We start from the raw sequence: 27,390 nt of genomic DNA, 5'->3' as shown, positions 1-27,390 counted from the left end.
CTGAAAGGAAGTAACTAATTGATAGACTCTTTTTTCCTCCTTTCCGAATTCTATTCTTCCGATTCGTAGGAGCTTATGATGATTAGTGCGTCGTATATCACTAAAAATGAATGGAGGAATGTTATATTTTTAATTATTATCTCGAATGAAATGGAGTTCCTTTAATTGATTTATGAAAAATAAATTAAAAGAAATAAAATGAAGTAAAAAATTAGATAAAAACATAAGCGCATTTAAAAATAATCGGAAAAAGATAAATTAAATTATTTCTAGTATTTTTTTTTTTTTTTTTTTTTTTTTTTTTTTTTTTTTTTTTTTGCAAAATAATTTTTGTTAAAATGTGTACAGAGATTGAAATTGTTTATCTTAGCGCCCAACGGCATTTTCACTTTTCGGAAAACTTTAGGGGGCATAAAGGTAGCCTCCTTTGACCTAGGAACATCCCCCAAGCTTCAAATCTTTACCTCAATTAGGTAAAAAGTTAGAGGGGGCGGAAGGGACTTTTGGATCACCCTGTATTGGTCAAACAGGCAGGACAATAAATACCAGAGAAAAAGAACATCAATACCACGCCAAACATAAAATTACATAAAAATCCTCTCTACTGGACCACCAACTTCAATCAACCCATAATCCAGATATATGCAAAATTGACCATCTTATGCGTGCGGGGAAAGTAGAAAATTGAACGTAATGGAGCAGTTTATAAAAATGAAAAAATCCTAAATTCACAAAAAGAGAATAACGTGACATCATTGTTAATTGACATTGTCAAGCATGCTTTCCTCTCGTCAAGATAAAATAGCGACTCAACTTTCACGTCAAATTTTATCAAGCCAATAACCCCTGGACGCTTTAAGCATCCTTTCCATATCTAGTGCAGTGTAGTTCAGTATTTTTTTATTATTTTTAAATTTGATCGCAATCGTGAGTGCGCTTGAACAATTAATTTTACTATACCTGAAGATGGCAAAGTGAATGCCGAAATGATCATTGTATAATCGACACAACAAAAATTCATATCAGGAGTACATGGTAAAAAGTCTATCCAATGTTAAGACATTTCCACGTTCATCAATTTTTAGAATATATATCTGAGTATTTTTCTTATTTTGTGTTCTAGTGTCCTACACATCATCATCAAAATGTTTCCACTTGAAGGGTATGAAAACGTTACATTAATATTGCTGTATTTCCTAATTTTCGTAGCAGCTCTCAGTTCTTCCCTTCTTTACTTATCTTTCCTTCGACAAACATGGCGCTGGAAGCAGTCTCATATTCCGTTCTTGCAGCCAGTGTTTCCAATCGGCCACAAATATTTTTCGAGCGTCTTTAAAGCATCTGTGATAAAGTCTATCGATCAAATTTACAACGAGAATTGTGAGAAAAAGCTTTTAGGCTTTTTCATGGGCACTTTACCCGTAATCCTCTTAAACGATCCGAAAGTCATCAATCAAGTTATCGTAAAAAATTCTAAGAAGACATTTGCCACCGGATTTTCCATTCCTGAGAGTGAGGTGGAAGCGCAATACCTCGTTAATACAACAACAAACAAAGATATTTGGAAATTCTCACGATCAGTGATATCATCCAATATGTCAGTTGCCATGGTACGAGGTCATAAATTCGATGCAATCAAAGAGGAAATCTCGAAGATGTTGCAGCAAGCCGAAATTACGAAGTCGAGCGGCCGAAGTTTGATGGTCCAAAGTGCAACAGGGAGCGTACTTTCAAACTATGTAAACGCTGTCATTGGGGTAGGAAACGATTCCGACGACAGTAAGCAAGCTCTGGATGAAATGAGTGACTATACTAAGCCATCGTACATGAAAATGCTAACCTTTTATGCGCTGATGATCTCACCAGTTTTCCAACATTTTGAGCCACTCAGATTTCTGCCCCGAAAAAACTGTAAAATTTTGGCAGGTATTCTTCAACAGGAAATCGAGCACAGAGATAAATCCAAATCGGAACGGGACGATTTTGTGGATGTTCTCCGGTCGTTGAAGGGAAATCCCAAGCCAGAAGGAGTATCTCAAGAAGATTCAGTAATCACCACTGATTTCAAAGGTACTCAAACAATTTAGTAAAATGTGTAATATAATGAGGTTGAATATTTGGTCCGTATTATTCTGATATGATCCGATAAACTGTGAGAATAAAACTGAAAATAATTGGTCTTGCCGGATCAAAAAAAAAAAAACAACCGCTATTAATATGATGAACAATTAGGCATAGAACGATTAGAGCATTACATCATATGATTCCCGCTTAGAACTATACACGTAAAACACAGTGATTCACGCAAAGAGAGTCCGAAAATCAACTACCAACTAATGATTGATGTGTGCAAAAACGACCACTTCATTCTATGTGCACACACACGCACAGACGCACCCTTATTACAAAGAAAGGAAAACTATAGTTGTTAGAGCCAACTCTAAGCAAAATCAGACTTCACTGAAAGCAATTTCGTTCTACAGGGGTTAATATTTATTGAATTAGAGAAAGTTGCAATTTACACTTCTTAGACTCAGCGGAATTTATTATGTCCAGTAAACGATTTCATCAGAAGAGTCATTGGAATGCTGCTTAATGTGGAGAAATAGAAAAACGAGGAAATAAATATCAACAACTTCAAGGCAAATTCGCCTTCACATAATTCACTCTTTGTCTGCCATTGAAGCACTTTTAATTTCATTCAATTTTCAGATATCAATTTGAGGCAGATGACCGGACTCTCCATGACAATATTGTTGGGAAGCAATGACACCACAAAAGGTCTCACACAGTTTGTGATTCATCTTTTATCTTTGGAGCCAGACCATCAACGCAAAATCAGAAAGGAGGTGCATGTAGTCTTACGGAAACATTGTGTTGAGGAGTTAACGCATGAAGTCGTTAAAGATCTTCATTTCACTTTCCAGTGTATTCTAGGTAGGTTAGAATATATTAGTCCAGTCAATGTAGAAGTTTTTTTGGGAAAATGAAATATATAGAAGGTTTCTTTGCGGAACCAAATTATATCTCCTCTGTTCCTACAATTTCTTTCAAAACTAACCCTGTATCATGGTTTCTAAGGTCGCCAAACATTGTGCGGTCGCTGGTCGGCGTTTAAACGCATATAAGCGCCTAAAAGGGTGCAGGGATACTTCACGCATTGCGCCTAATGTGTATACTGTAAGCTCCGAGACCTCCTTTTGCATACCTGGTAGCGCCTTCAATAATTCCAGTGTTCTACAGCGCCGATTTTCATGATTTGTGCGGCTATCGACATGCAATTGTCTCTAAATAAGCTCGCTATACTTAGATTTTGAAAACATGACCCAGGTTTTCTTATATTACGTGGTAAAGTTGCGAATTCTCCTTTTTAAACAATGTACATTTTGATATTTTGTCACAGTTCGTTTGAGCGTTCTACCAAGCCGATTTCCATGATTTTTGCGGTTATCGACAGGTCTGTGTCAGTCCTTAGATGAGCCAGCTGCAATCAGAATTGAAAATAGGACCCAGGTTTTTTTTATACATAAGAGTAGACCGGAGAGTTATGGAGGGGGGAAAAATTTGAACTGAGCGGGAAATTTGGAATCTTAGTCCGTTAGTAAGATAAATGAATAGAAGGTGGAACCAAAGGATGCACTTTTGCAACAGACTATCAAAAAGTGATGAAACGCAGCGTTCCCTTTTGTTTCAGTCCTGGCGAGAAGTTTGAAATAAATGCCGATTTTTTCATTTGATTCTTATTAGTCCAACCGCTCCCGGCTAGGAGGAGATTGGACAAATGAGAGTCGGGTATGAAACTTTTTTCATTCTTTTTGTCGTTCTTTTTGTCGTTCTTTTGTCGACGCGGGCCCAAGAGAGCGCGAAGCGTCCTCTAGGGATAGGGCCGCGTAGCGGCTGGGGAGCATAGCCCCTAGTACAATATAAACTTTGATTGGAACGTAATGCTTATTTTTCTGAATGCGCATGTATTGAATCCTCTCTATTTTGGGGGGGGGGGGGAGGGGGAGGGGCGAATCAAAATGACCTGCTCAGACAAACCTATTTGTATGTTTTAGATATTTTTTAAGAGCAGATTTTGTTTCATGAAGAACTTTCAATTAGAGATCGACTGATTATGAGACTAACTCTGCTCCTAATGCATAATAAAACGCCTGCTTTCCCGAAGTACGATGATTTCACACGTGTATATTAAATTGTACTCGGACTAGAATGAAGGCGCCTACTGTCGGTAGGGATTGAATTATGAATGATCAAATTTTATTGTTTTGTGCGGTTTTCTTCCAGCTTTTTAGTTATATGTCTTTTTCTCTTTTTATAGTTTTAATAAACATTAATAATTTTTGAAAAAAAGTTGAAATTGAGCTATAAAATTCAAAGACTACGTTAATTCAAAGTTTTTTTTTTCTTAGCTTCAATCTTGTGTAAAGTTGAAGAATACTCAAGACGCAGGATAAGATAAAAAAAGGGAGAGAAAAACAATCCTCTTGCTTTAATTGTTGCACCAATGACCTACACTGGCGTGCTTAGGAAGAGCGTCATATTAACATTCGGGAGTTGCCAAATTTCCCCGGATATAGCATGTATTTTGTAGAAAAGTTATGCATATTTTTCCTTGAAATTTTCAGTTATTTTAGAATAAATTGCGTACAAAACTGTACGACAATTTTGAAGAAAAATATTCACAATTTTCCCGGTAAATTATTTTTCTATTGAAAGAAATATGGCAACGTCTGAAGGCTTAAATGCGGCGTTTTTCCTTAGCACGGCAGTACAGTATAGGTTTATGAATAATCTTATATAATTCATATTTAATTTTTAGAGGCTGCTCGCTTATTCCCAATCATTCCGGTGTTGATGCGGCGCTGCTCAGAGGATTTTCAAATCCCGAATACGGAGTACATCCTGCGGAAAGGAGATCGTGTGATTGTATCACCGTACTCCTTTCACCGAAATGAAAAATTCTTTCCTGAACCTCATAAATTTGACCCGGAACGTTTCAGTGCTAAAAATCGACACAATTCTCAAAATGAAGCTATCTTAAGTTTCGGATTCGCACCACGAAAGTGTCCGGGTAAGAATGAATTGTTTTATATGCATTGTTTTTGTAATTCTATAATAGAGAATTTGCAGGTGTCTTAAATTTTGTGAATTTCATCTTTAAAATGATACTGCTAGGAAAACTGAGTAGGAGGATATCCTTGGTTTCTAAATTGGACAATTATTGGAGAACATATGACAAAATAACCTCATCTGCTAAAATACATGTGTTTAAATTGAAAATGCGGCGGGGGGGGGTGTATCAACTGGTATGCTAGTCGTACCTTTTCAGGTTTTTATAACACATTTCAGCAAATAATATCCAATGAATAGAACTAGATTTTGATGAACTAATTTCAGTAAAATTTAGTTGCTACTTTTTTATTCTTTTTATTTCAATTTTTACCAACTCAAACCGATTTATAAATTGGTGCATTTTGAAAATGGAAATGAACAAGTAACGTCAAAGAAAACGTTCATGTATAAAATACGTAATACCGTAAGGGGGTCTAAGCGTGAGTTATGAATGCGTTACAAAGGGAGGAAGACCCAGGACTAGTATGTGTAACGCTAGAATGGACGCGTAGCGCCGATTTTGTGGAAATTCGGGTTGGAAAATCAATGCTTGGTGTCAATTTTTAATCGAAAATTCATCACAATAAAACAGTTAGAAGGAAGGGGATTGAACGAAGCGTCACATAATTTTTCTAGGACTTCTGGACCTAAGATATATTTTGCGATGCGTATTTTATAAACGGCCTCTAATTCAAGTAAAGACTTCATGGAAAATATATGTATGAGAAACAGCACTAAGAAGTGGCCCGAACTGTATGTAAAAAATAGGGGAAAAAGCCAAGAAATTCCAAAAAATTTTCAATTACAGTCAAATATTTTTTTCTCTATAAGCATCAGTACAAAATTGAGGGAGGGGGTGTTCAGTTCAGCCACCTTGTTTACATGTTCATCTATAAGCTTTCGAGTTTCCTCTTTTTGAACAATGAAGATTTGTTTCACCTCGAGTAAGCATGGAAGTCACTCGTTAACATGAACACAAGCATTTTAAGTTGTACTTTCTTTGTTTGGGCAGGTGCTAATCAAGGCATGTTCGTAGCCGCAGCTATAATTGCATCTCTAGTATGTCACTTCGAGTTAAAACCAAAGTCACATTTGAAACAAATGGATGCTTCTGATTTTCACCCAAAATGTTTTCTGATAGCGCCGAAAATACCCTTGGTCGTTGACTTAGTGCATGTGCAAAGGGACACGGAGCAGCACGTTATTTGATGGTTTTATTCGGAATTTTTCTCTTCCGCCTGATTTACTTTGAACAATTACTGGTAGCTTCAGGGGATGAAATATCTTCTGAATTGGCCACTTGCCAATGGTTATTTGTACTAATGGCACTTTACATAAGTGGAACATTTGGAAAAAACAACTTTGAGCGTCAACATTTTTTTCGTTGATATTGTCTCAATCATATCGCTCTTATGCAAGGAAACACAGTTTAGTATATTGTTAATCTAAAGGTCCCATATTTGTTGTTCAGGGGTGCAGAAAGTGCACGATTGACCGATCGCGGAGCAAATGTGAAGGCACCTGAAAAGGGGTAAAAAAATATGAATAAGGCAATGGGAAAAATGGAAAAAAATGTGAAGATAGAAGCATTAACCCACTATAAGCGCATAGGTTTTTTGCTTAATAAACTGTGTAACGTGCTCTCTTAAACATCATTTCATTCTCACTCCTAGCAACAAAATTTCCTTCGAAATCATTGACAGCCCCATAGTGTATACTTGTAAAGTATTTTACTTACTGAAAATAAAATAATATTTTGTCAATTGCTAGTTATTTATTACACTTCTGTTGGTAAATTATACCTAGAAGTATAAATGTTTGAAGTACTTGGCCAGCATTATGATGATAGTAATCAGCAGTACAAAAACGTGCAAATTAGTCCGATGTATAGTTCAATTTTAATCCGTTTTTTTTTTGGTACGATGTACATAAATGTGTCTGAACAAAATTTGTAGCTAAACCGCCACGATTATCACCATAGGGACTCGGAGGATTATAAAGCGACTTTATATATATATATATATATATATAAATTATTTCTTAATTAAACAAAAATCACGAGTACATTCCAACCTTTTTATTACATTTTGTAATCTTCTTCTTTTTTTCTTCTTTTCTTCTTGAGTGTGAAGATTACAAAATGTAATAAAAAGGTTGGAAAGTACTCGTGATTTTTGTTTAATTATTAACTATTACAACCGTGAACTCTTTATCTTATAAATTGTTTCTATACATTTTTATATATATTTACTGTATAATCACTGTCCTCCTATTGTGGGGAGGGAGGACAGTGCTTATCTCGAGTTAGGTTAGGTTAGGTAAACTATATATATATATATATATATATATATTATATATATATATATATAGTTTCTTTAGGAGTTGTAGTCATGGCAGCATATAGCGATTACAATCAGCTAACCAAGTTCGACAAGTCTATGTACAACTCAATAAAAAAATCTATCTTCCATGTGACCCAGAAACTCGGTTCAGGAGTCGTTAGTCCCGTGCCATGTGATACAGCATGGGTCGCAAGAGTGCCTGCAAAAAACACCACGCAACCCGCATTCCCTGAATGTTTGGCGTGGTTGCGCGCCCATCAAAATACCGACGGAGGTTGGGGAACTAAGTATCCTTACTGCCCCTACAGTGATGTGCTAAATACTGCCTCTTCCTTACTAGCATTGACTCAGTGGAACTATCCAGAGGATAAGATATTAATAAAAAATGGAGTCGCTGCTCTTAAAAAAGTGGTTAAGCATTTGCCGCACGTACAAACGGAAGATGGTGCTTTTGAAATGATCATATCTGGCTTAGTCGCGGATGCCCGTGAGTTGAAATTAGACCTAGATTATGAGAGCTTTGAATGGTTTTCTTCGATCGGGCAAAAGAAACTCAGGTGACAAGCTTTCCGATATTGCACTATTGGACTATTGCACCATTGCACTATTGGACAAGTTCCCAGCTGATGCCAGCACAATATTTACTTTTTAAAGACCCCGTATGATGAGATATTATGATATAATTTTCTCAGACTAACGAGTTATTATTCAATACTAACTATAAAGATAATTTTTATCTCGGCGTCAATTTCCTGTGTTGCGTTTGTACCATTAATCAGTGAATTACCTCAGTGCTCAAATGTTCAAGTGTCGAAATTACATTCAAAATGTTACAGTTCCTGTTATTTTACCTGTACAACATTCCTCAGGTAAGCGTAATTATACGATTTGAACACTTGTTTAATCGGAAGATGTAATTATTATGAACTTCATATCAAAATTAAACGTAGAAAGGACCGTCTCAAATGAACACTCGCGAGAGACGATTTTTATGATGAGGAAACGGTGAAATGCTCCCTGTTTTGTCTAATCTGTGTCCTTATTTTTTCCGTTTCTATACCTACTCCAACTCATTTTTCCCCCGTAATATCCAGTTCCATTCCAATAATCACTACCCGCTTTGTTCTGTTACGATCTCCTTTGCATTTCACTCTTTTCCCCAAGGAACTAGTATAGATTAGCACAACTGACCACTGATTCAGAGGTTTAATTTTCTTCTCTACTTCACAAAATGTCTTCTTGCCTTAGCAGTTCTGTATACAGCATTTTTCAGATGAAAAACGCCCTTTCCATTTTCTATTTAGGGACTTTACTGACTTTTGCGCAGTTTATACTACCCACATGGAAACATCTTGTCAGTCATCTACAATGTAAACAATAACAAATATGCATTTTCTGTCATTATTGATGCAAACATGGTCATGATGTTTTCAGCATAGATAGTGATTACATCGGCTTGAAAGGAGTATTTTTATTTGAGCCGGGCTCGATAATCAAATCGCTTCCAAAGATTTCTTTTTCTCCTTTGAACCAGCTGTCTCTTAAAACGATGAAGATTTAATGTACAACTCGTTTCCTCATTTCTTTACAGACGGTTAATTGTTTTGTAGACCTATCAGATATAGAAGTAGCACCATTAGATGATGACGGACACAAGTTGCACTTACGACCTCTCGTGGTAAGCAAACCTCATTTTTATGACATTTATTTTCATCCACAAGCGATGCTGGCGATCCGCAAGCGAGCTTTGTGGCGATTAGGCGTCGTAAAGCGCCAAAGAGCGCTATAAAAGCGACTCATATGTATGTATTTTCATCCCTCTGAATACAACCACGAATTAAGCGTGTATATGGTATTTCGAAATTACCCGCGCTACTAAAAATGTTATAGGTATAAATTGTATGGAATCTCTTGAAATATTAAGGCTCAGCGTGACGGTTACCTGCAAAGCAACACACATGCACTAACACCTATGTCCAATAACACAGAGAAAGCATCCTCCAAAGAAATCGACTCATAAAAATGGATAGATTACTATAATAGAATGCGTCTTGAAGAGTTTCGAAATGAGTGCATGCATGCTTTGGATTTGATATAATACGCAAGAACCACAAGTCATCGCCGAGGTTTTCTGCACGATTGATTGATTTGCCGATTAATTAAGACAAAGTTTGTTGAAAAAAGGAACAGTTCATAATGAAAGATGCTCGGTGATATACTGATGCACAATTTCGTATAGACATTTTTGTATCATACGGAAATATATTTGACAATATCCACTTACACGTAAGGTTTTAGACTTTAGTCGACAAAACATCAGGACAGGGGAGTAAACTGTCAAAAGGGAAATAGAACCGACATTAATGACCCTCACAAATTTTAGAGATTTTTTTCACATTTTATTTTTCCCCCTAGAGATTTCTCAGCATGTTTTGTTTTATTTTGCCACCTAATTTTTATTTTATAACAGGCTGAGCCGGGAAAATTTAAGATTACCTTTGGTCAGCTTGTAAATGAATTCAAAAACATAGAAGATACGCGCCAGTCCGCGTTGAAACAAATATTGCGAAGTCCTCAAGTGACAAACAACAACAAGACATCGAAATTTCTGGAGGTTGCCACGGAACTTGACATAGCTTTTATGCGAATAAGGATCTACTGCGACGCTGCTCGCGTTGTCTTCGAAGCTATCAACTTTACCCAGCCAGATGATAACTTCCTGAGGGTAACTTATTCCGCAATTTCAATTTGAATGATTTGAATGAGAGATCCGTAATCACAAGGCGCATTCATATTTTATGTTTTGAATTAGTTTGCTTTCACCTTTACACTGGTTCCACTTGTCACAGCAACGCTGTTTCTCTTCCTATATCTCTCAGCATATATTTAAATGCGGAGTTTTTCCAAGATAGTAAAGCAGTGCTTGGTCCACACTATTTTCCGGGAAAAACAAGGCCAAAAATTTCAATTAGAGTAAAAAATGTTAAGCATAAATGAGCACCAGCAGTGTTCAGCTTACTCGGATGCATTGGAATATTAAATTGAGGTTACGCCGAGGGATCCATAACGTTTTGGGTTTTTTTTAAAAGTAATTAGTAGATCACACTCTTCAGTGAGCATCAGTCATGACGGCGTTTCGATGCCGTCTTGGATTTTGTGGGATGCTACAGCTGGGCTCACTGATGAGGAGATTATTATTGAGAAGGTGACTTTGACGAGTAAGATGAGAAAAGTTCATTTTGAAAGTTCGGGAACGTTTTGGAAATAGCCGAAGCCAAACCGCTCGTGATTCTGAGTGGTGCATTAAAAAAAAAACAATTCGTATCCAACGGAGTCAAAAGAGATTAAGATTATTTTTCCAGACTCTTGATATTCAAACATAATTACTGGATGATATTACACCGATTATTTTCAGGGGTTTTTTAGATTTTTTGGAGACCTACATAGAAATTCAATGTAAGCACTGAATCTTAAAAAAAAAAACCTTGAATATGTAATTTGTTCCAGGCAGCAGCTGTCATGAAAAAAGAGAAGAAGTTAGACGATCAGATAGCAGACTTATCTGATTTGTTTGAAAGGATGGAAGAGTCACTCACAGATTTAACAGAGGAGCAATGCGATCCGTTTCAATCTTTCATATTGTGTGTATCATACACACAAATGAAATTGGAGCAGTTGGCTGTGCAGTATGCCGAAGATTATCAGAAAACTATAAAAATCGCCAAAGACAACACTCAAACCTAGCATATAACGTTACTTACGTTCAGTGGACATAACTGCTTTTTGTAATTGTGTGGGCTTTTCCTGTGTAAATAACGACAGCAGATCTAAACCAGTAGCGTGGCGTGAATTGCGATACATCGATTGTTAGTCCATTTAAACCTATGGTAAAGAATCGATTATCAAGGTGTTCGCTGTGAACACCCTGTTTATCGATCCTTTTCCATGGGAATAAACGGCATAACAATCGATATATCGCAGTTCACGCCACGCCACTGATCTAAACCTAAGCACTCGAACCGTAAAACTGCCTGATGTAAAAAAAAAATGGGCAGTAAAATTAAGTTTAGGGTACTTCCTGATGCTTGAATACAAAATGTAGACTCGTCTTGTCTTTTTACAAGAGAGGAAGATTATTTAGAATGGGGACACGGGACAATGCATTTTAAAGCATAAGCAACTTTTTTTTCAGCATTTCGTATGAAATAAATTATTTTGGAATAACTCAACAGCCTGAAAAGACTGAATATTGTTTAAGCTGATGAAAAAACTGAAAATTCAAGAGGGAAAGTATTTATTTCATTGTATCTAAGGGATTTTGTTATTTTGACTTACAATCAGTTAGTAATTTTCGTGTGTACGGTCACATGGGGCTAGTTTTCTTTTGGTTAGGTCAGCAAACCCCATTTAACTGCTCAACACTATTTCTGATCAAATCAACGAAACCTTAGATTAGTCTGATACATACTGGGCTTTAAAATACCCTGCTGCATGAATTAATGTAATTTTGTTTCTCCCCATTCTGAGGCTGCGACTTGCGAGCGGCGAGCGCTCTGGACTTCTATCAATGTTAATGCCGGATTTTTAACGAGATCACAATATTTCAACCCATGCAAAGATATGATCTTTGTAACCCAAAAGAGAGCTAACCAATAGTTAACTTTGCGGCCAGGTCACTTTGTGTTCTGTATCCCAAATTAACGCAAAATGTCGGTAACTTTTTTTAATGTGTTTAGCTTCCCTGATCCATTACGATTCATCTTAAAAAAGAAACACGACTGTCCAGCAAAATTATCAAACTTCAAGAATATGCAAACAAATTTCCAATTTTCTTATCTCAAGCAAGTGATGTACTATGTATATTTTTTATTTTAGCGTAAGATATCATCTGAGTTAATTTCTAATTTCCTCCGGTTTTTCTTGCAGTATTCAAGCAAATATTTTCACATAATAAGTACCGAAATAATATTTTGAATGCGTCTAATATAGATTTAATGAATTATTGTATCTGTAAAACTTTAAATTGATCTCAGTTCACTAATGTTAATATTTGGAGTACATTTCTATTTTGCAACTCACTCATGTCTGTATATAGGGAAAATAATGACATTTATTTCGTTTTTAAAGATAGCAAGCAAGGTATGTATAGCCCGCAAAATGCGGTCGATTACCTGAAAGGAAAGCAAACCAAATCAAATACTAATTTTATAATTGGTCGACTAACTACACAACTACTGTTTTAACTTAAGTTTAAAATACAGAAACTAACCCCTTCTTCCCACCAGTCACTGCACGGAGTCATTGAAGTTGCGCTTGGAATGTCTCGGTGCATGCGCTGTTACCACTATGACCGCAAAGTGTTTCAAGATACGTTTATAAGTAAAATATTTGCCCCCAAAATTCACGTTATGTCTTTACAATTGTCTCGAAACTTTCCTCTCCTTTCTTGAATTTTTGCCCAATTTTCCCCTTCATTTATATTCCCTCACTGTAACATAAATAATTTCAGGGATTTTAATGACCTTTCAAATAAATTACTGTTTTTCCGTGAAGGTATACCTTAAAAGTCCTGACCTCTTTTTTGAGAGTCGGATTGGAAGTAATGTTCAAAAATAAGTGTACAAAAGTCGACCATGTAGCTATTTAAGTGAATTTTGTCTCAGGTTTATACTTGTCGTTACAAACGTCAGAAGATAGTTTTCAAGCTTATCCAACCAAATGGACGAAAATGCTCTCATAATTTGTGCATTCAAAACAGTGTTGGAGATTTTTATAGTACGCTGGATGTAATAGTGCAAAACTAAAAACTTTCACTGTGCTCTTTTCGTCTTTTCTCTTAATCTTAATTAAAAACTAAATGGAATAAGAATAATTGAACATTTATTTAACTCGATTCCTTTTCCCAGCTTTGGAGGAAAAAAATTTAAGCGTGCCTAAATTTTGTTCCACGATATTTTGTTTGAATCATATAATGCTTATGGCAAGTATGAATTTCGGTGTTGTTTATGTAAAGGTCACACATTTATTGCTGCTGCTTTTAGTTTGAAAAATGCACGCAAATGTATAGTTTTGATATTTGTCACGTCCAGTCTTCTAAATGGAACCATGTGGTGGGTGAGCTGTATCGTTCCTGTCCATTCTCATAGTGAACTAAAATTCGAAACCTGCAAAAAGGAAGAAAATACCATGAACAGTTACCAAGGACGAACAATGCACCACATGATGAACAATGATTATCAACAACAAAACTACTTAGCAGTAATTAATCTGTTTTAAAAAGCCACGATTTAGATGTAGTTTCTTCTATTACACGGCAGCATGAAATATACCTGATCATTTGCGAATACGAATTGTGATAGTTTAAAAAATGTCAAATCAATGTTTTGTTTGTTTTATTCTTTATTCTTTATGTTGTAAAAATATCAAATGCAACAAAATTTATCGCAATAATCTAATTGAGTTCTTCCCATATTTTCTGTGCAGTAGCATCTTCCGCAAGTACACTTTTTCAATTTCAGTATTATTAAAATCATTTCTACTAGATTTAAAGTCTCATCTAACAAGAAGCTCACTTAGGAACAAACTTATAAGGAAATTATTAAACCCCTGAAAAGAGAAAAATTCACTGGAAATTTATGCGTATTCTTACTTGTATCTCCGGAAGGTCATTAGCTGGTCAAACTGAAAAGTACGGGTCCGGGCAGGTAAATCTCCCTTGTGACAGGGAAGCCATTGGTTCTGACTGTCGTCTTTCATGTATTCGACGCGGTAGAACTCTATTGGCATAACTTTCAACGGTGGTTTCCACTCAACTTGCACCAATCGCTCCGATTGCTGAACTATTCTCGGCCGCGCTGGTGCCCTCGTCATGTCTGCAGAAAGTTGGAAAAGCTCATGTAATCTTAAAATATTATATGTTCAACACGGAGAGAAATTATACAATTTTAACAGCAATTTTTTCAAAAGTAGAACTTACAATCATATCAAGTAATGTTAAAGATTATGATGAAAAACCTGCAACCGACAGCACTATGTTTACTGATTATGTCTCTCTTAGTGCTGTTTACATAATTCGATCCTTATCGTTGTTCCACTTGCATGTTGATTTCACATTTTTGTCTGTGTTTAATTTTTTTTTAAATAACTCTTTCATTACTTTCTCTTAGCTTTTTTGATCATAGTCTTCACTGGAAAGAAAAAAAACATTGGATCTAGAGTCAAGACTCTTGAAAACATCGACAAGAAAAAATACTCTTGATTTAATCGGATTTTTGCTTGAATTAAAACGAAATGCGCTTAGATTAAGAGGCTTGGTTCTTAATTTAAGCTAGATTCTGATTGAATCAAGAGTACTTTTTCTTGTCGATGTTTTTAAGAGTCTGGACTCTGGATCCAATGTGTTTTTTTCCCCAGTGTTTAACATGCATTGTGATACATTCTCATCTTTATATAGTGCTCTTGCTTGTGTTTTTGTGCATTTTTCTTGCTGAAGATGGCTTTTACCCGAAATGCATCCGGGAAAATACATATATACTGTTAATTCTTCATAAAATGCGTGTTCTGGTATATCTTTTAATTAATTATTTATCTTACTTAAAGATGCTCAATAATAGACACTATCAATATTACCTCCTCGTTTCCTATCCCAGTTAGATAGATGACTTTTGAAAGCCTCTGGATACTCAACATCCTTGTCTATTGGAACTGGCTTGGGTGTTGTGGTTGTCTTTGGCCCTATTCTCATCGTAAAGTCGTACAAGAGCCCATGAAATCAGACAATCAACAACGTAAATCACTCAATACGCATGTACTAAACATAAAGGAAAAGTAATCTTCATTTGAATACAAAATGTCACAATATTGAAACGATGTAAATAAACTGGAAAATTAGACTCCTCTCCGTAGTACAATTAAAGAGCTGTAGAGTTTACCTCACCACACCGACAATCTTGGATGTAAAAAAAGTGTATGAGAACTTATAAAATTCTGAATTACCTGCCACAGCAATTAGATTTACATCTTGATATTGCTAAAGTAACTACTGTAGCGGGTAATTCAGCATTTTATAAGTTGTCGCACGCTTGGTATACATCCAGAATGTTAAAGCAACTTCACTTTTTTTGGTGCGGTTGTGCCGAGGTGTACATATTTCAACATAGTATAATCAGTGGCTCAACGATATGTAAAATGGCTACACATGTAAAATGTAAGCAGAGGGTTTTTAGAAAAATCTGAGTCTTTTTTTCCTTATGATACAATTACAGTACCCGAGAGCAAAAATTTACTTAATTCCAACCTATGATTCTAACTCAGGACTTCCAATGCATTAGGGTATCCAGCACCCATATAATCCGGGTGCTGTACCGGCTCCATTTACTAAAATGGATCACTTGACAAGGTACAAATTGAAGCATTCCGATACATGTTCCTAAATCAGAGCACGATTCTTGCATTGAAAATCACTAAAATCAACTCCTAACTAAGATATTGTGAACCATGCCCGGATTCACCTACTTGCCGCCCATGGGCTGCCTGTATTTTGCCGCCCCCTTCTCATTCGTTCTGAAACTCGATAAAAACCATCAAATGAACGTGTCAGCGGGGAGAGGTGCATAAGACGCATTTACTCGTGTTGAACACATTTTTTGGGAAAGCCCTGTCAACACTACAAGCAAAAGTTCACGGAACTTTGCGCGAAAGTTAAGTTCCGTAAACCTATCTCTGTATGGACCAGGCCTTCCATTCACAAGAAATGAACGAAAAAATTATGAAAGAACAAACATAAAAGTGGATCAATGATTTTAACTTCCGCCGCTGCGCCGGGCAGACCGCTCCATGTTTGGCGCAATGCGTGAAGTATTCCGACAGTCTAGTAGGCGCTATGCGTTTCACGCCGACCGCTGCTGAACACACTGTGTTGGACGCAACGCGTGAAGTATTCCGACAGTCTTGTAGGCGCTATGCGTTTCACGCTGACCGCACTGTGTTTGATGCAATGCGTGAAGTATTCGTGCAGTCTTGTAGGCGCTAATATGTGTTACACGCAGATCGCCGCGCCGAGGGAATCTCCTTTTCATCTCAAGTCTTCGTGATCATTTCTCTTTAAGTACAGGCCAAATTCCGTGTTTAGTCTCTCTCTTAACTCGACTTATTGAAGGTGTTGTCTTTTGTATCACTAAGAGACGACAGAATAAGAAATTACCATACTCTCAGGAAATTAGAGAGTTTGTCGCCTTTTCTCGTTCGTGATTTCGTTTTCATAAATCCGATTTTTTTTTATACCTACACGTTAAAAAATTGCAAATTTTTGCCGCCCCTTAGATTTGCCGCCATGGGCCGCGACCCATGTGGCCACCCCCTTAATCCGGCCCTGCTGTGAACATAGCAATTTTGTCGGAGATATACAAGTGCCAATGAGTTAATTTTTCCAAAAATGTGAGTTGGGTATCTTTTTTCTTTAGGTCACTGATGCAGTGATACAGGTACTGCACGTGTTAAGCTACTTTCGATATACCGCCCGTTTATTTGAGCATATGAACATTCTCAATTGTGCCGAGATTCTTCCTTGGTACAAGAAACGGTTATGGATTTTAAGAGCAAAATAAAGGCTTTTAAATCTCGAGGGTTCTTCCCAGCTTGATGCCATGCAGTGTAGTATAATATATCGACGGTGTAAGTCCGCAATCATATATCTCGTTTGCGGTGTCTGGAAATCTCTGCCTCTTTGTTATTTTTTTAAAGGAGAACAAATTGACATCATTCCTTGAAGTTTTTGCAGAACTTTCTTAGCACGGAGAAGAAAAATCACGGCAGTTTTAAAGAATTGCCGTTGAGTAGTTTTCCTTTTAAAAAATAAAGTATGACAGGAAAGTCTGCGACGTCGCAAACCGAGTTATGTGATTGCCGACTTACACCGTCGATATGTTTCATGTATGTGAGATGTATGTGAGATTTGTGTTCGTAATTGAATCCTTCTTACCCTCATATTAAAAATTAAAAATAGCAATCGAGCTCCTACTGGCAGACCTATTTAGGTCTGCATGATGCGAAGTCTGCCTTACCTAGTCCTCTTCGTCTCCCACGTCCACGGCCACGTCCACCACCGTACCGAAATGTTATTTCATGATTCGCTGGATCTCTTTTCTCAACATTTGCAGCTCCTGAAAACAAAGAAATGAATCAAACAGAAAAATGAAAAACAACGAAAAATGAGAAAAACGAGAGAAATGAAAGGAAAAAAATTAAACAAACGGGGACACGCCTTCCTTATACAGAATATATGCATCACGCATAGCCCTCGAGTTGGAATAGTTGTATTCACGCGTTGCCATCACCTCATTGTTACGTGTATGGCAGATATGAACCAAGATTAGATCATAATTAAATGATGGGGAAAAATTAATGTCACGTAAGTTGTTGCTAAACTAACGTAAAGTCAGAAGTTGGGATTCTTTAATGACAACATTTAGACTCGTAATCCAAATATCATTTTGCTGGTTGTCTTATTTTCCGTTACACCGCTCTGTCTAAATGAAGAACATTGGTTCTATATTTTTGGTTTTAAACTGTGGTGACTATAAGGGACAGTTCTAATATTATTTCAATCTCTCTTAAGATGTGGTGAAACTATTCATTGGAATTTAGGTACTACACTTTTTTGATAATTTTGCCCAGTGGCGTGACTTTAGTGGGTGGATAAAATTATTTTTACCTTGCACCTTAAATTTTAGTTCCCGAACAATTGGAATTGAACTGGAAGGGTCAGAAATTTCTAACTGACAGTCGTCGCCGGTGACGGTTTTCGCGAAATCCCAGAGTTGCGGGCCGGTTGATTCTAAAATAACTACTCCTTTCTTTCCATTTTTTGGTGGAAGTATGCGGCGGGTCGTTACACAGTCTAGAATAACATTCAATTCTGCAAAAGGAAATAAATATATTATAATTAAAGAACGATATGTGAAAGTAAGTGACTTTCGATGGTTTTCAAGCAGCTCATGCCCGCATTTCACTCCTTCGCACCCTTTTCGCCACTCTCTGTGTTAAGAAGCGAGCGCAAGCGTCCAGATAAATCAAAAAGAAAATCCCAAACTATAATCATTTCGAAAAGTTCCTTCTTTTCTCTTCCTTTTTGGAACTTAATTGAAAAATCACATGAGGTAATGAGAACTTATATTTTTGTTTAAAAGAAACCATACATATACACACAAAATATTCGAAGCCATATATGGTTCCTCCATTTACAGAGGAACCATACTATTCTTTTAGGCTAAAAGCTAAGATGTTGACATTTTTGCCGATGTAATTTTACAAATTTTAACTTAGACAGAAGATGGAATACCAACAAATATTTAAACATTTCTTTAAAATTATATGCTTACTTAATATCTTAGCATCAGTATTTTGACCTGGAAAATGGACTGCAAGAGGAAAATGAAGTAAACATGACAGTGCGAGCACGTTGTAGTTAAAAGGCATGCTAAAGGAGAGTCAAAGTTTTTTGGTTGTACTCACCAGAGTGTAATGACAGGAGGGGTCCTAATTGGAGCTCTCGTTTTGGTCTTGAGAAAAAATGTCTGTCAGACTTACGCAGAATCGGAGTTTTACATTGATATATCCGCCTGTTAATTCTTAGTACTTGGTTCAAGAACGCATTAGGACTTTTTGTAGAAACTGTAAACTGGACTGGAGCTAGAAATGACACATGAATTATGAATACACCTAAAGGCAGTAACTCAAATAAAATGCAATGTTCTTAGGGAATTGGGTATTATGACTCAGATTTCCGAGTTACTTATAGAATTCACATATTATCCATGGAACCAAATGCAGAAATAGTGTTAATTAACTACGACCAATATTCCTGCGTAGAGGAACCTTTAATGCCCATTTTATGAAATGAAGGCAACTATTTTGGTCACTTTTCGCTTTTTGGTGTTAAGTTATCGTTTCCATTCTGTGATTTTTTTCCTATTCGCAACCCGAATTTGATGAAAAAATTAGATAAAAGAGTAAAATTGCAGAGAACTAAACATAACTGAATTAAAAATATATAAAACCCACAATCTCCTAGAAGGAAATGACCCGAAATTATGTTAGGTATTAAACAAATTCTTAAAGATCAGGGACGGATTAGTCTTCCGATAGTTTCAATCAATACTATAAAAGAAATTAAAATTAAGAGTAGTCCCTAACGGAACAACGTTTGTTCATAATGTTCAAACAAGCATTTCCTACATTGTGACTTGTCATTGTTTTCAAAAATCTTTTCTTCTGTTATTTGCGTAAGATTATGAAAAAAAGCAATTAAGGAAGACGCTACGTTATCATGAGCCTTTCTGTATCTTCCTTTTTGTTTCTCTCTGCGTGGCTAGAATTATTTATATTTGATTCGATATTGAAAAAGCGTGGCCAGAACAGTAAGATATAGAAATCGAAACATTGCCCAAAGAGTAACTTTAAATTTTTTTACGTGTGATATGGCTAGGAAAAAATTACATCTGTAATTCGAATATTTTTCATACATGCGTCTGTTGTCTTTAAACTAAGATAACTTTTACATCATAGGCAATGTTTTAAAACATTGTCTATGATGTAAAAGCATGCAGAGTGTTGGAGGGGGGGGGGCGTACCATTCTTTTAATCTTCCTCTCCATGTACCGATATTTTACGGGTTATCGTTGAATAAAAAGAAGTCCCTTGTGAAGTGAGATTTTCCCGTTGACCTACGTTAAAATTTTGCTTAATTTTAAGAAATTAAAATAACTTTGGATCCACTTCAACTTTAGTTACCTGGTTTCATGGATCCATCCAGACCCATTGCTCCAGCAGATTGACCTATGTCCTTGATGGAAAAACTCCTTGCAGGGCATCTAATTCTTACTCCTGAATTTTCAAAGTGCTGAATCGAGTCTAAGTTTCCTGGCGCTATATTTTCTGCCCTTGCCTAGAAAGAAATATAACTCTATCATACTTTAATCGTCATTTTTGTAACTAAGTGCGTGAAAACGGTTGCTAATGTCTAAGGAGATAGGTCAATGGCGTCACCTAGATTTTGGGAAGGTACCAGCCGTCCTCGTATGATGAGCCACTAACCCGAGCAGTGTGGTATACCTACCCAAAATCTAAGTAATGATATTCTGATCTATCTAATGAGGCGTGAGACTCTTTTTTCCATGCAAGTGTTTTCTAGGCAAAAACATATCGACGATGAAAATCGACAACCACGTATCTCGTTTGCGGTGTTTCAAAATATTCGCTCCTATTTTATTTTTTTAAAATAGAACAAATTGACATCACTTATAAAAATTTTCGTAGAATTTTCTTCGCGCAGAGAAAAAAAATCATTGCAGAAAGTGTTGCCGGTTTAGTCTTCCATTTAAAAAATAAATGATGACAAGAAGTCTGAAACATTGCAAACCGAGATACGCAGTTGCCAACTTCCACCGTCGATATTGTGTTTTAATAAATCTCAGAATTTCATCACCACTATTTCCTTTTATTTATGGTAGAAAGTGCGTGCATATTTTATGTTCATGCATGATATTCTCGATGCCTCCTGAATACAAATATTTTAGGAGGAACTGTCCCCAAAAAGGAATATCGGCTTACACGTAGTAAATCGAGGAGCTATCATAACATATTTTTGAAAATCTTTACTTTAATTCTGCTTGCTTCAAATGTACAAAACGCAAATGCAGAACTTTTAAAAATAATGATTTACTTACAAAATGGAAGAGTAAAAAGCGTGACAATATTACATATGTTACATCCAAAGGCTGCATTTTTCGACATCCACTCCTTTCATAGCTCGTTCCACTTCACTCGCTTTTTTCGACATGGCCTTAAAAAAAGCTTCGACAGCTTATTCTAAGGTTATACTGATGCTTTCTTTGTCCACAAACTACTTTTTATGTTTAAATTATGCAACGAGGAAATTGAAATAAGAAGCCAAGCATCTTTGAATGTAAGGTTTAAGTAAATGAAAGTATACTAGTTCGTTCCGAAAACGCTTCTGTTGATCACAAGCAGATAACAGAGGCATATGTGCCGGATTGTGAATGTAAATGTCTATTCCAGAAAAATAAATTTCAAATTGAACTGGCCTCACCCCAAAACTATTTAGGAAACGGCAGTCTTGTCATCGTGGTAGCCATGTCTAGAGTGGGATTTTATATTTTCAAAATATACATCTCAAACAAAGGGAAGTCTTCAGATTTTTAATGTAATTCAAAACAGTCTCTGAATCAAAATATATCTCAATGAAAGGCATATATAATAACTACTATTAATACAGCCGGTCGATTGTTTTTATATTGTTAATTTTTCAACTAAAAATGCTGGTTGTGTTTAAACATGTCATTTAATTACGAATCTATCGTATTTTTATCTGAGTATCAATACATTCGGTCTCAATGCAATGCAACTTACGAAAAGACAGTTTGAACGTACACTTAGAAAAATATACAAAAACAAGAGAAATATGTTAAGGAATTAAACAATAAAGCTATAGTTACTCTATTTTACACCAAGAATAATACTTCGGGGTGACACAAATGGAAAAGGAGTAAATAAAAAAAGGTCGATGTTCGAAATATTTAAGAATATGAAAGTATTCATTCAAGTGAGACTTATTAGAGATGTTATGTGATCAATTATATTATTTGTACAATCGTACATGTAGATAATCTGAGTATCTTACTAATCTGTAAGACCTGCCTAAAACGAGTTTATCCCAACATTCTCGTCCATTTCCACGCTTGCTTCAAAAGTTTCCATGGTCTTTTGTCATATCCTTCAATTTTGGACTTTCGAATAATACATGAATATTCATTAACGGCATCTTCATCCGTATTATTGTACGTCAACGCTGACCATAAAACATATGGGGTGAAGTCAAGTCGTCCGATAACAAAATCAACTTCTCCCTTGAATCCCACCCTTAAATTATCTAAAAACGATGTAATTTCATCCATCATAATTTCTCTGGATGATATTTTTGCCCCTCGGTCATATGCAACTGTTATTACAATGCCGGTCTTTCTACCTAACATAGTCCGAGAAATGAATAGAGTCGAACTTTTATGAATAGTCGGAATCACCACAAATTCACTCTTTGGGCTAATGAGGAACAGCAAGATTGGAGTAACGAGTGACCTCTGATGGCATGGCTCCTTAGCTGTCTTGCTGAACAATGCTGCAACACTGTTGACGAAATTTTGTTGACTTTCTGTGCTTCGACCTAGAGCTTTAGCGGACTTAATGTAAGCCTCGGTCGTGTTGATTTCAATGTTGTAAAAACGGCTTACCCAACTGTGCATGCAATTTGCCAACCCTTGTTTTACTTCAAGATTTGGTATAGTTAGAGTGACGGCACTAGCAGTCGTGTTCCGAACAGAGAAATATCCAAACTCTAAGAGGAGCTGCATCATAAAGGCTACAATGAGTCTGGGCACTGTCGGCAACTCTCCCTTACTCATTTTGGCTTTGTCGATAAAAGCCTCTAATTTTATATAATCCACTAATTCAGGAGCTTTTCTGTAGGGCACATAATATGAGTAACCAAGCAACAAATCAAGGATTGCTGACGTGAGATCTGTTATTTTGAACAGACTGTCAAGAAGTGGAAAAGAGAGTTCGCCCGAATGTGGCGCTACCTGGCCTGTGCGGCAGTAACTACGGACAGCATAAGTACAAAAGAGATTGACCGAAGTGGCATTAGTCTCCTCAGTTTCACCAGAAACTACGTGGCCACCGAAAAGCGATTCGGCTATTTTTATGTTGACACTCGGTGAGCACTGTTGTAGCAAAAACTCAGCTTCTTGTTCCGTCGAACCGAAAAAAGAGGCTGCTTTTGGGTTCGAGTGGAAGGAAATTTGGCGCATATTAATTTTTTTGAAATCAAAAACACCAGCTAAAGGCAGGCTGCCTAAGCAGAGAGCACGATTATTATCTTGAAATATGCCTTTTATTAAATTCTGCAAACAGTACATTATAGCTCTCTGGTCTCTGCCGAAACCGTGAATGGCAAGCATAGCTTGGAGAGGAGAGTCTAATCCGTCAATCAGCACCAAACACGTCTTGTTGAAATGCGTCTCCAGGGCGCATTTTGATCGCAGGACGAACTGCACAGCCTCCTGCTCATTCCGAGGAGTTGTGTGATTGCTTAATAATTGCTCCATGAAGGAGCGAGTCTCATTGGTCAGAAACTTTGAGGTCTGCAGAAAATGTGAGCTCCCAAAGGCTCTGCGAAGTGTGAGGGCAACGGATCTGAGGAAGCGGTTGAAAGTACTAGTTTCTATGTAAGTAAAATTTAATTTCAGAACTGGCCATTTTCCGAAGTTGGCCTTGAAGAATGCGGATTCCTTGAAGATAGCCAAATGAGAGCGATTGAAAAAGTAAACCTGGCTGAATAATTTGTAGTTGTCCGAGTTTTCTGTGTCGATAAGGTTTCCATCTTTGTCGATGGGTATCTCGAAGAATCGTTGGAGCATGTCTAAATTTGTGGATTTGCCAAACCGCTTTGGGGCCGTGATGTATAATGACTGATTCTGTTCTGCAAACCACTTGATGAACATCGTCTTGTCTACGAATCGGTTCGATTTGGCGAGGTCAGGAAAGTTTGAAACCGATTTTCCCTTCAAACAAAAGTATAGACATAGGACATTAGGTATGTCTAAGGTGTTGCATAAAGATACATTCAACAATGTGCAGGTCAGCTAAATCAAATTGTATTTTTGTATTTCATCATTCACGTTACAATTGTTTATCAACGAAAAAAAAAACTTAATCGGCCCGAAACATTTATAAAGAAACAACTTAAAACAGGACTAAGGCCGCAAATAATAAACATAAAATAAAATAAAAATAAACCCGGGACGTTTCGCAGGGATCACACCCGCATTTTCAACCGGCAAAACAAGAAAATTATGCCGGTTGAAAATGCGGGTGTGATAGCTGCAAAACGTCCCGGGTTTTTTATTTTATTTTATGTTGATTATTTACGGCCTCATTCCCGTTTTAAGTTGTTTCTTTATCAAAAAACTTGCCCTGTTGCTTCTGCGTTCACCACACAGCATTGGTGACGAGAAAATCCTGAGAGTACGAGTCACTAGGAGCCGTTCATAAAATACTTCACTCAAAAAATTGGGGTCTCAGACTCTTTGTATAACCTCTGTAATGCTTCAGACACATTATGTAATATTAGTCCTTCAAAACAAATGTAGAGAGAATTACGTTAAATAATGTACCAATTTTTTCTTCAGTTATAAGCAAAAAGAAAATGAGTGTACTTTTGACAACTCTAGCGTGAAACTAAATCGAAATATGAAGGAAACCAGGAACACAATTCGATTGGCACATTTATCCGGATTTTGGAGGAAGTGAGCGAGAACATGAACACATCATAGTGTTTTGTTGTTTATCTCTTATGATGAAGGAATGTCCTATCCAATAATATAGACAGGGCCGGATTTATCTACTTGCCGCCCATGGGCCGCCTGCATTTTGCCGCCCCCTTCTCATTCGTTTTGAAACATCAATAAAAACCATCAAATGAACGTGCTAACGGAGGAGGGGTGCATAAGACGCGTTTTCTCGTGTTGAACACATTTTTCGGAAAAACCCTGTCAACAATACTAGCAAAAGTTCACGGAACTTTGCGCGAAAGTTAAGTTTCGTAAACCTATCTTTGAGCGGACAAGGCCTTCTTTTCATAAGAAATGAACGAAAAAATTATGAAATAACAAACATACATTTGGATTAATGATTTTAACTTCCGCCGCCGCGCCACGCAGACCGCACAGAGTTTGGCGCAATGCGTGAAGTATTCAGACAGTCTTGTAGGCGCGATGAGTTTCACGCCGACCGCTGCTGAACGCACTGTGTTTGCCGCAATGCGTGAAGTATTCGTGCAGTCTGGTAGGCGCTAATATGTGTTACATGCCGACCGCCGCGCCGAAGGCTTCTCCTTTTCATCTCAAGGCCTCGTCATCATTTCTCTCTAAGTCGCGCCGTTCCAGACCAAATTCCGTGTTTGGTTTCTCTCTTAACTCGACTAATTAAAGGTGCTCTCTCTTGTATCACTGAAAGACGACAAAATTAGAAATGACTATAGTCTCAGGAAATGAGAGATTTTGTCGCCTTCTCTCGTTTGTAATTTTTTTTCTCAATTCGATTTTTTTTATACCTACATTTAAAAAAAGCGCAAAATTTTCCGCCCCCTATAGATATGCCACCATGGGCCGTGGCCCATGTGGCCACCCCCTTCATCCGGCCCTGAATATAGACTTAAAAATCGTAATTATTCCTAACATTGATCAATGAATGGAACTCTGAATTCGAAATTGGTGACCTAGTGTGAGTAAAGATATGCATTCAAGGCAGACTTACAGTGTCTTCCAGAATGTCAGCGATGATGAATGTGTTGATGATGGAGCAAGTAATAGAAAACCTCACGATGTACATATTTAACATTCGATTTCAGTAACCATAAAACTTCGAAATGAGACACAGGCGAGAAATACAATGATAAAAATTACGGCGAAACAACTACTACCACAAGTTGTTTCTCCGTAATTTTTTTCATTGTGTGCCACAAGCACGCTTTGAAGCTTTCATTTTATCAGAATTGTGTCCATACTAAATGAATAGATGTTTAGTTATAATTAAATAAATCTTAGGAAGAACACTGATTTAAATTGCTCACAAAACATTCCGAATATTCAAAAAACGTGATAAGTACGTAAGCTGATGTGAAGTTTCTGCTCCATGCTGTCGTTCCGATTCTCTTTCTCTATTTGTTTACTATGCTAAAGCCTATTACATCATAACCAACGATGACGTCAATCGAGAGCGTCACAGTCTGGAGTTTAGTGTGATAACAGACGCTCTTTATCAAAATTTAAATCTATGCTTTAACGCAATGCTACAATAGAAGATGAAATCATGTTCGTCCGAGAAAAATAACTTTTGGGTATGTCACATAAAGAGAGGCATTATTCTACTCACGAAGGAGAGCGCTGTATACGATTAAAATTACTTGTTATATACTTTTGGAAGATAATTTCTCTCCGAAGGACCTCGATCATTTCACAAATGCTGACTAGATTTAAGCAGTTTTTTAAAGAAGTGGACGCCAGAACAGCTACGCGGCTTCCTGGGTCCAATATTGAGAAAAAAGTCCAAAGTAACTTGAGTATGTTACGGCGTTCTGTAGGCGTACTGGGCAGGATTGAGATATTAAAATTAACAAAATAACATGACGTGCTCAACGACTGAGATTCTACAACAGAGCTAATATCGAATTTTGAAAAACATGCTTTATGGAGTCCACCCTAGTCTTTACAATCCGTGTTCGCGGGGAAGGAGATGAGGAGGGGTTCAAAAGTTGACTGAGGTACCTGGAAGTCCCCCCAGAGCATGAATCGCCATCGTGGTGGTCAGCATTTTAGAAATTTGTGGACACTTCCATCGGGAGTAGTTTCTGTGAGAATCCCAGCAAAGCTCTAATCTGAAATGGAACGCAGCGACACCCAATCTAATTGCTTGGAGAGAGCAAAGGCCGTTTGTTCACTCCAATGCAAGCGCTCCTCCTGTAATTGGCTTGTAAAATTACCCACTTTTGGTAACCTTTCGGGTGAAATAAATTTTGAAACATATTATGTTTTGTTCTTTTCCAGTCTACGAGTTTCCGAGCTCCTTTCGAAGGGAAAAGTTTAAGGTCAGCCACTCTAGTCTCAGACTGTCAGTTCGTTATTGAAACGTAATGGAAAAACGGATCTTCCACCAAATTTTTGGGATGAAACTATTCGCTTAAAAACACTGCATTTTTGGTGCACAATCTTGTCTGCCCCTCATTTCAGTTTTATCCGAGGTCTCACCACTAATAGACAGTGTCACATTTTTCTGCAAGAAGTTTGACCTATCGTCTGAGGTT

General features: G+C 37.0%; 3 protein-coding genes across 3 annotated transcripts; 1 reads left to right on the top strand and 2 right to left on the bottom strand.

Annotated features, from left to right (window-relative positions):
- Window positions 1–9,899: 9,899 nt before the first annotated feature.
- LOC109043357 (uncharacterized) lies at window positions 9,900–11,285 on the top strand. Its single transcript, XM_019060548.2, has 2 exons — window positions 9,900–10,182; window positions 10,965–11,285. Exons 1-2 carry the CDS (start codon window positions 10,099–10,101, stop codon window positions 11,199–11,201), a joined length of 321 nt encoding a protein of 106 aa, XP_018916093.2. The 5' UTR covers window positions 9,900–10,098; the 3' UTR covers window positions 11,202–11,285.
- Window positions 11,286–12,649: 1,364 nt separating this feature from the next.
- On the bottom strand, window positions 12,650–21,533 carry LOC109043472 (uncharacterized). Its single transcript, XM_072298260.1, has 8 exons — window positions 21,182–21,533; window positions 20,247–20,400; window positions 18,969–19,145; window positions 18,169–18,372; window positions 17,519–17,617; window positions 15,087–15,191; window positions 14,107–14,329; window positions 12,650–13,621 (listed from the first exon to the last, which is right to left on the bottom strand). The coding sequence occupies exons 1-8, from the start codon at window positions 21,236–21,238 to the stop codon at window positions 13,537–13,539; spliced, it is 1,104 nt and encodes a 367-aa protein (XP_072154361.1). The 5' UTR covers window positions 21,239–21,533; the 3' UTR covers window positions 12,650–13,536.
- A 367-nt stretch (window positions 21,534–21,900) lies between these two features.
- On the bottom strand, window positions 21,901–26,056 carry LOC109043471 (uncharacterized). The gene is made up of 2 exons (XM_019060674.2): window positions 25,845–26,056; window positions 21,901–24,091 (listed from the first exon to the last, which is right to left on the bottom strand). The coding sequence occupies exons 1-2, from the start codon at window positions 25,926–25,928 to the stop codon at window positions 22,184–22,186; spliced, it is 1,992 nt and encodes a 663-aa protein (XP_018916219.2). The 5' UTR covers window positions 25,929–26,056; the 3' UTR covers window positions 21,901–22,183.
- Window positions 26,057–27,390: the final 1,334 nt, after the last annotated feature.

This window comes from Bemisia tabaci, chromosome 3 (genome assembly GCF_918797505.1).
Source record: "Bemisia tabaci chromosome 3, PGI_BMITA_v3".
Classification (NCBI taxonomy): domain Eukaryota; kingdom Metazoa; phylum Arthropoda; class Insecta; order Hemiptera; family Aleyrodidae; genus Bemisia; species Bemisia tabaci.
Note: the sequence above shows the minus strand (reverse complement) of the source record. Positions and strands in the feature narration are given on the sequence as shown.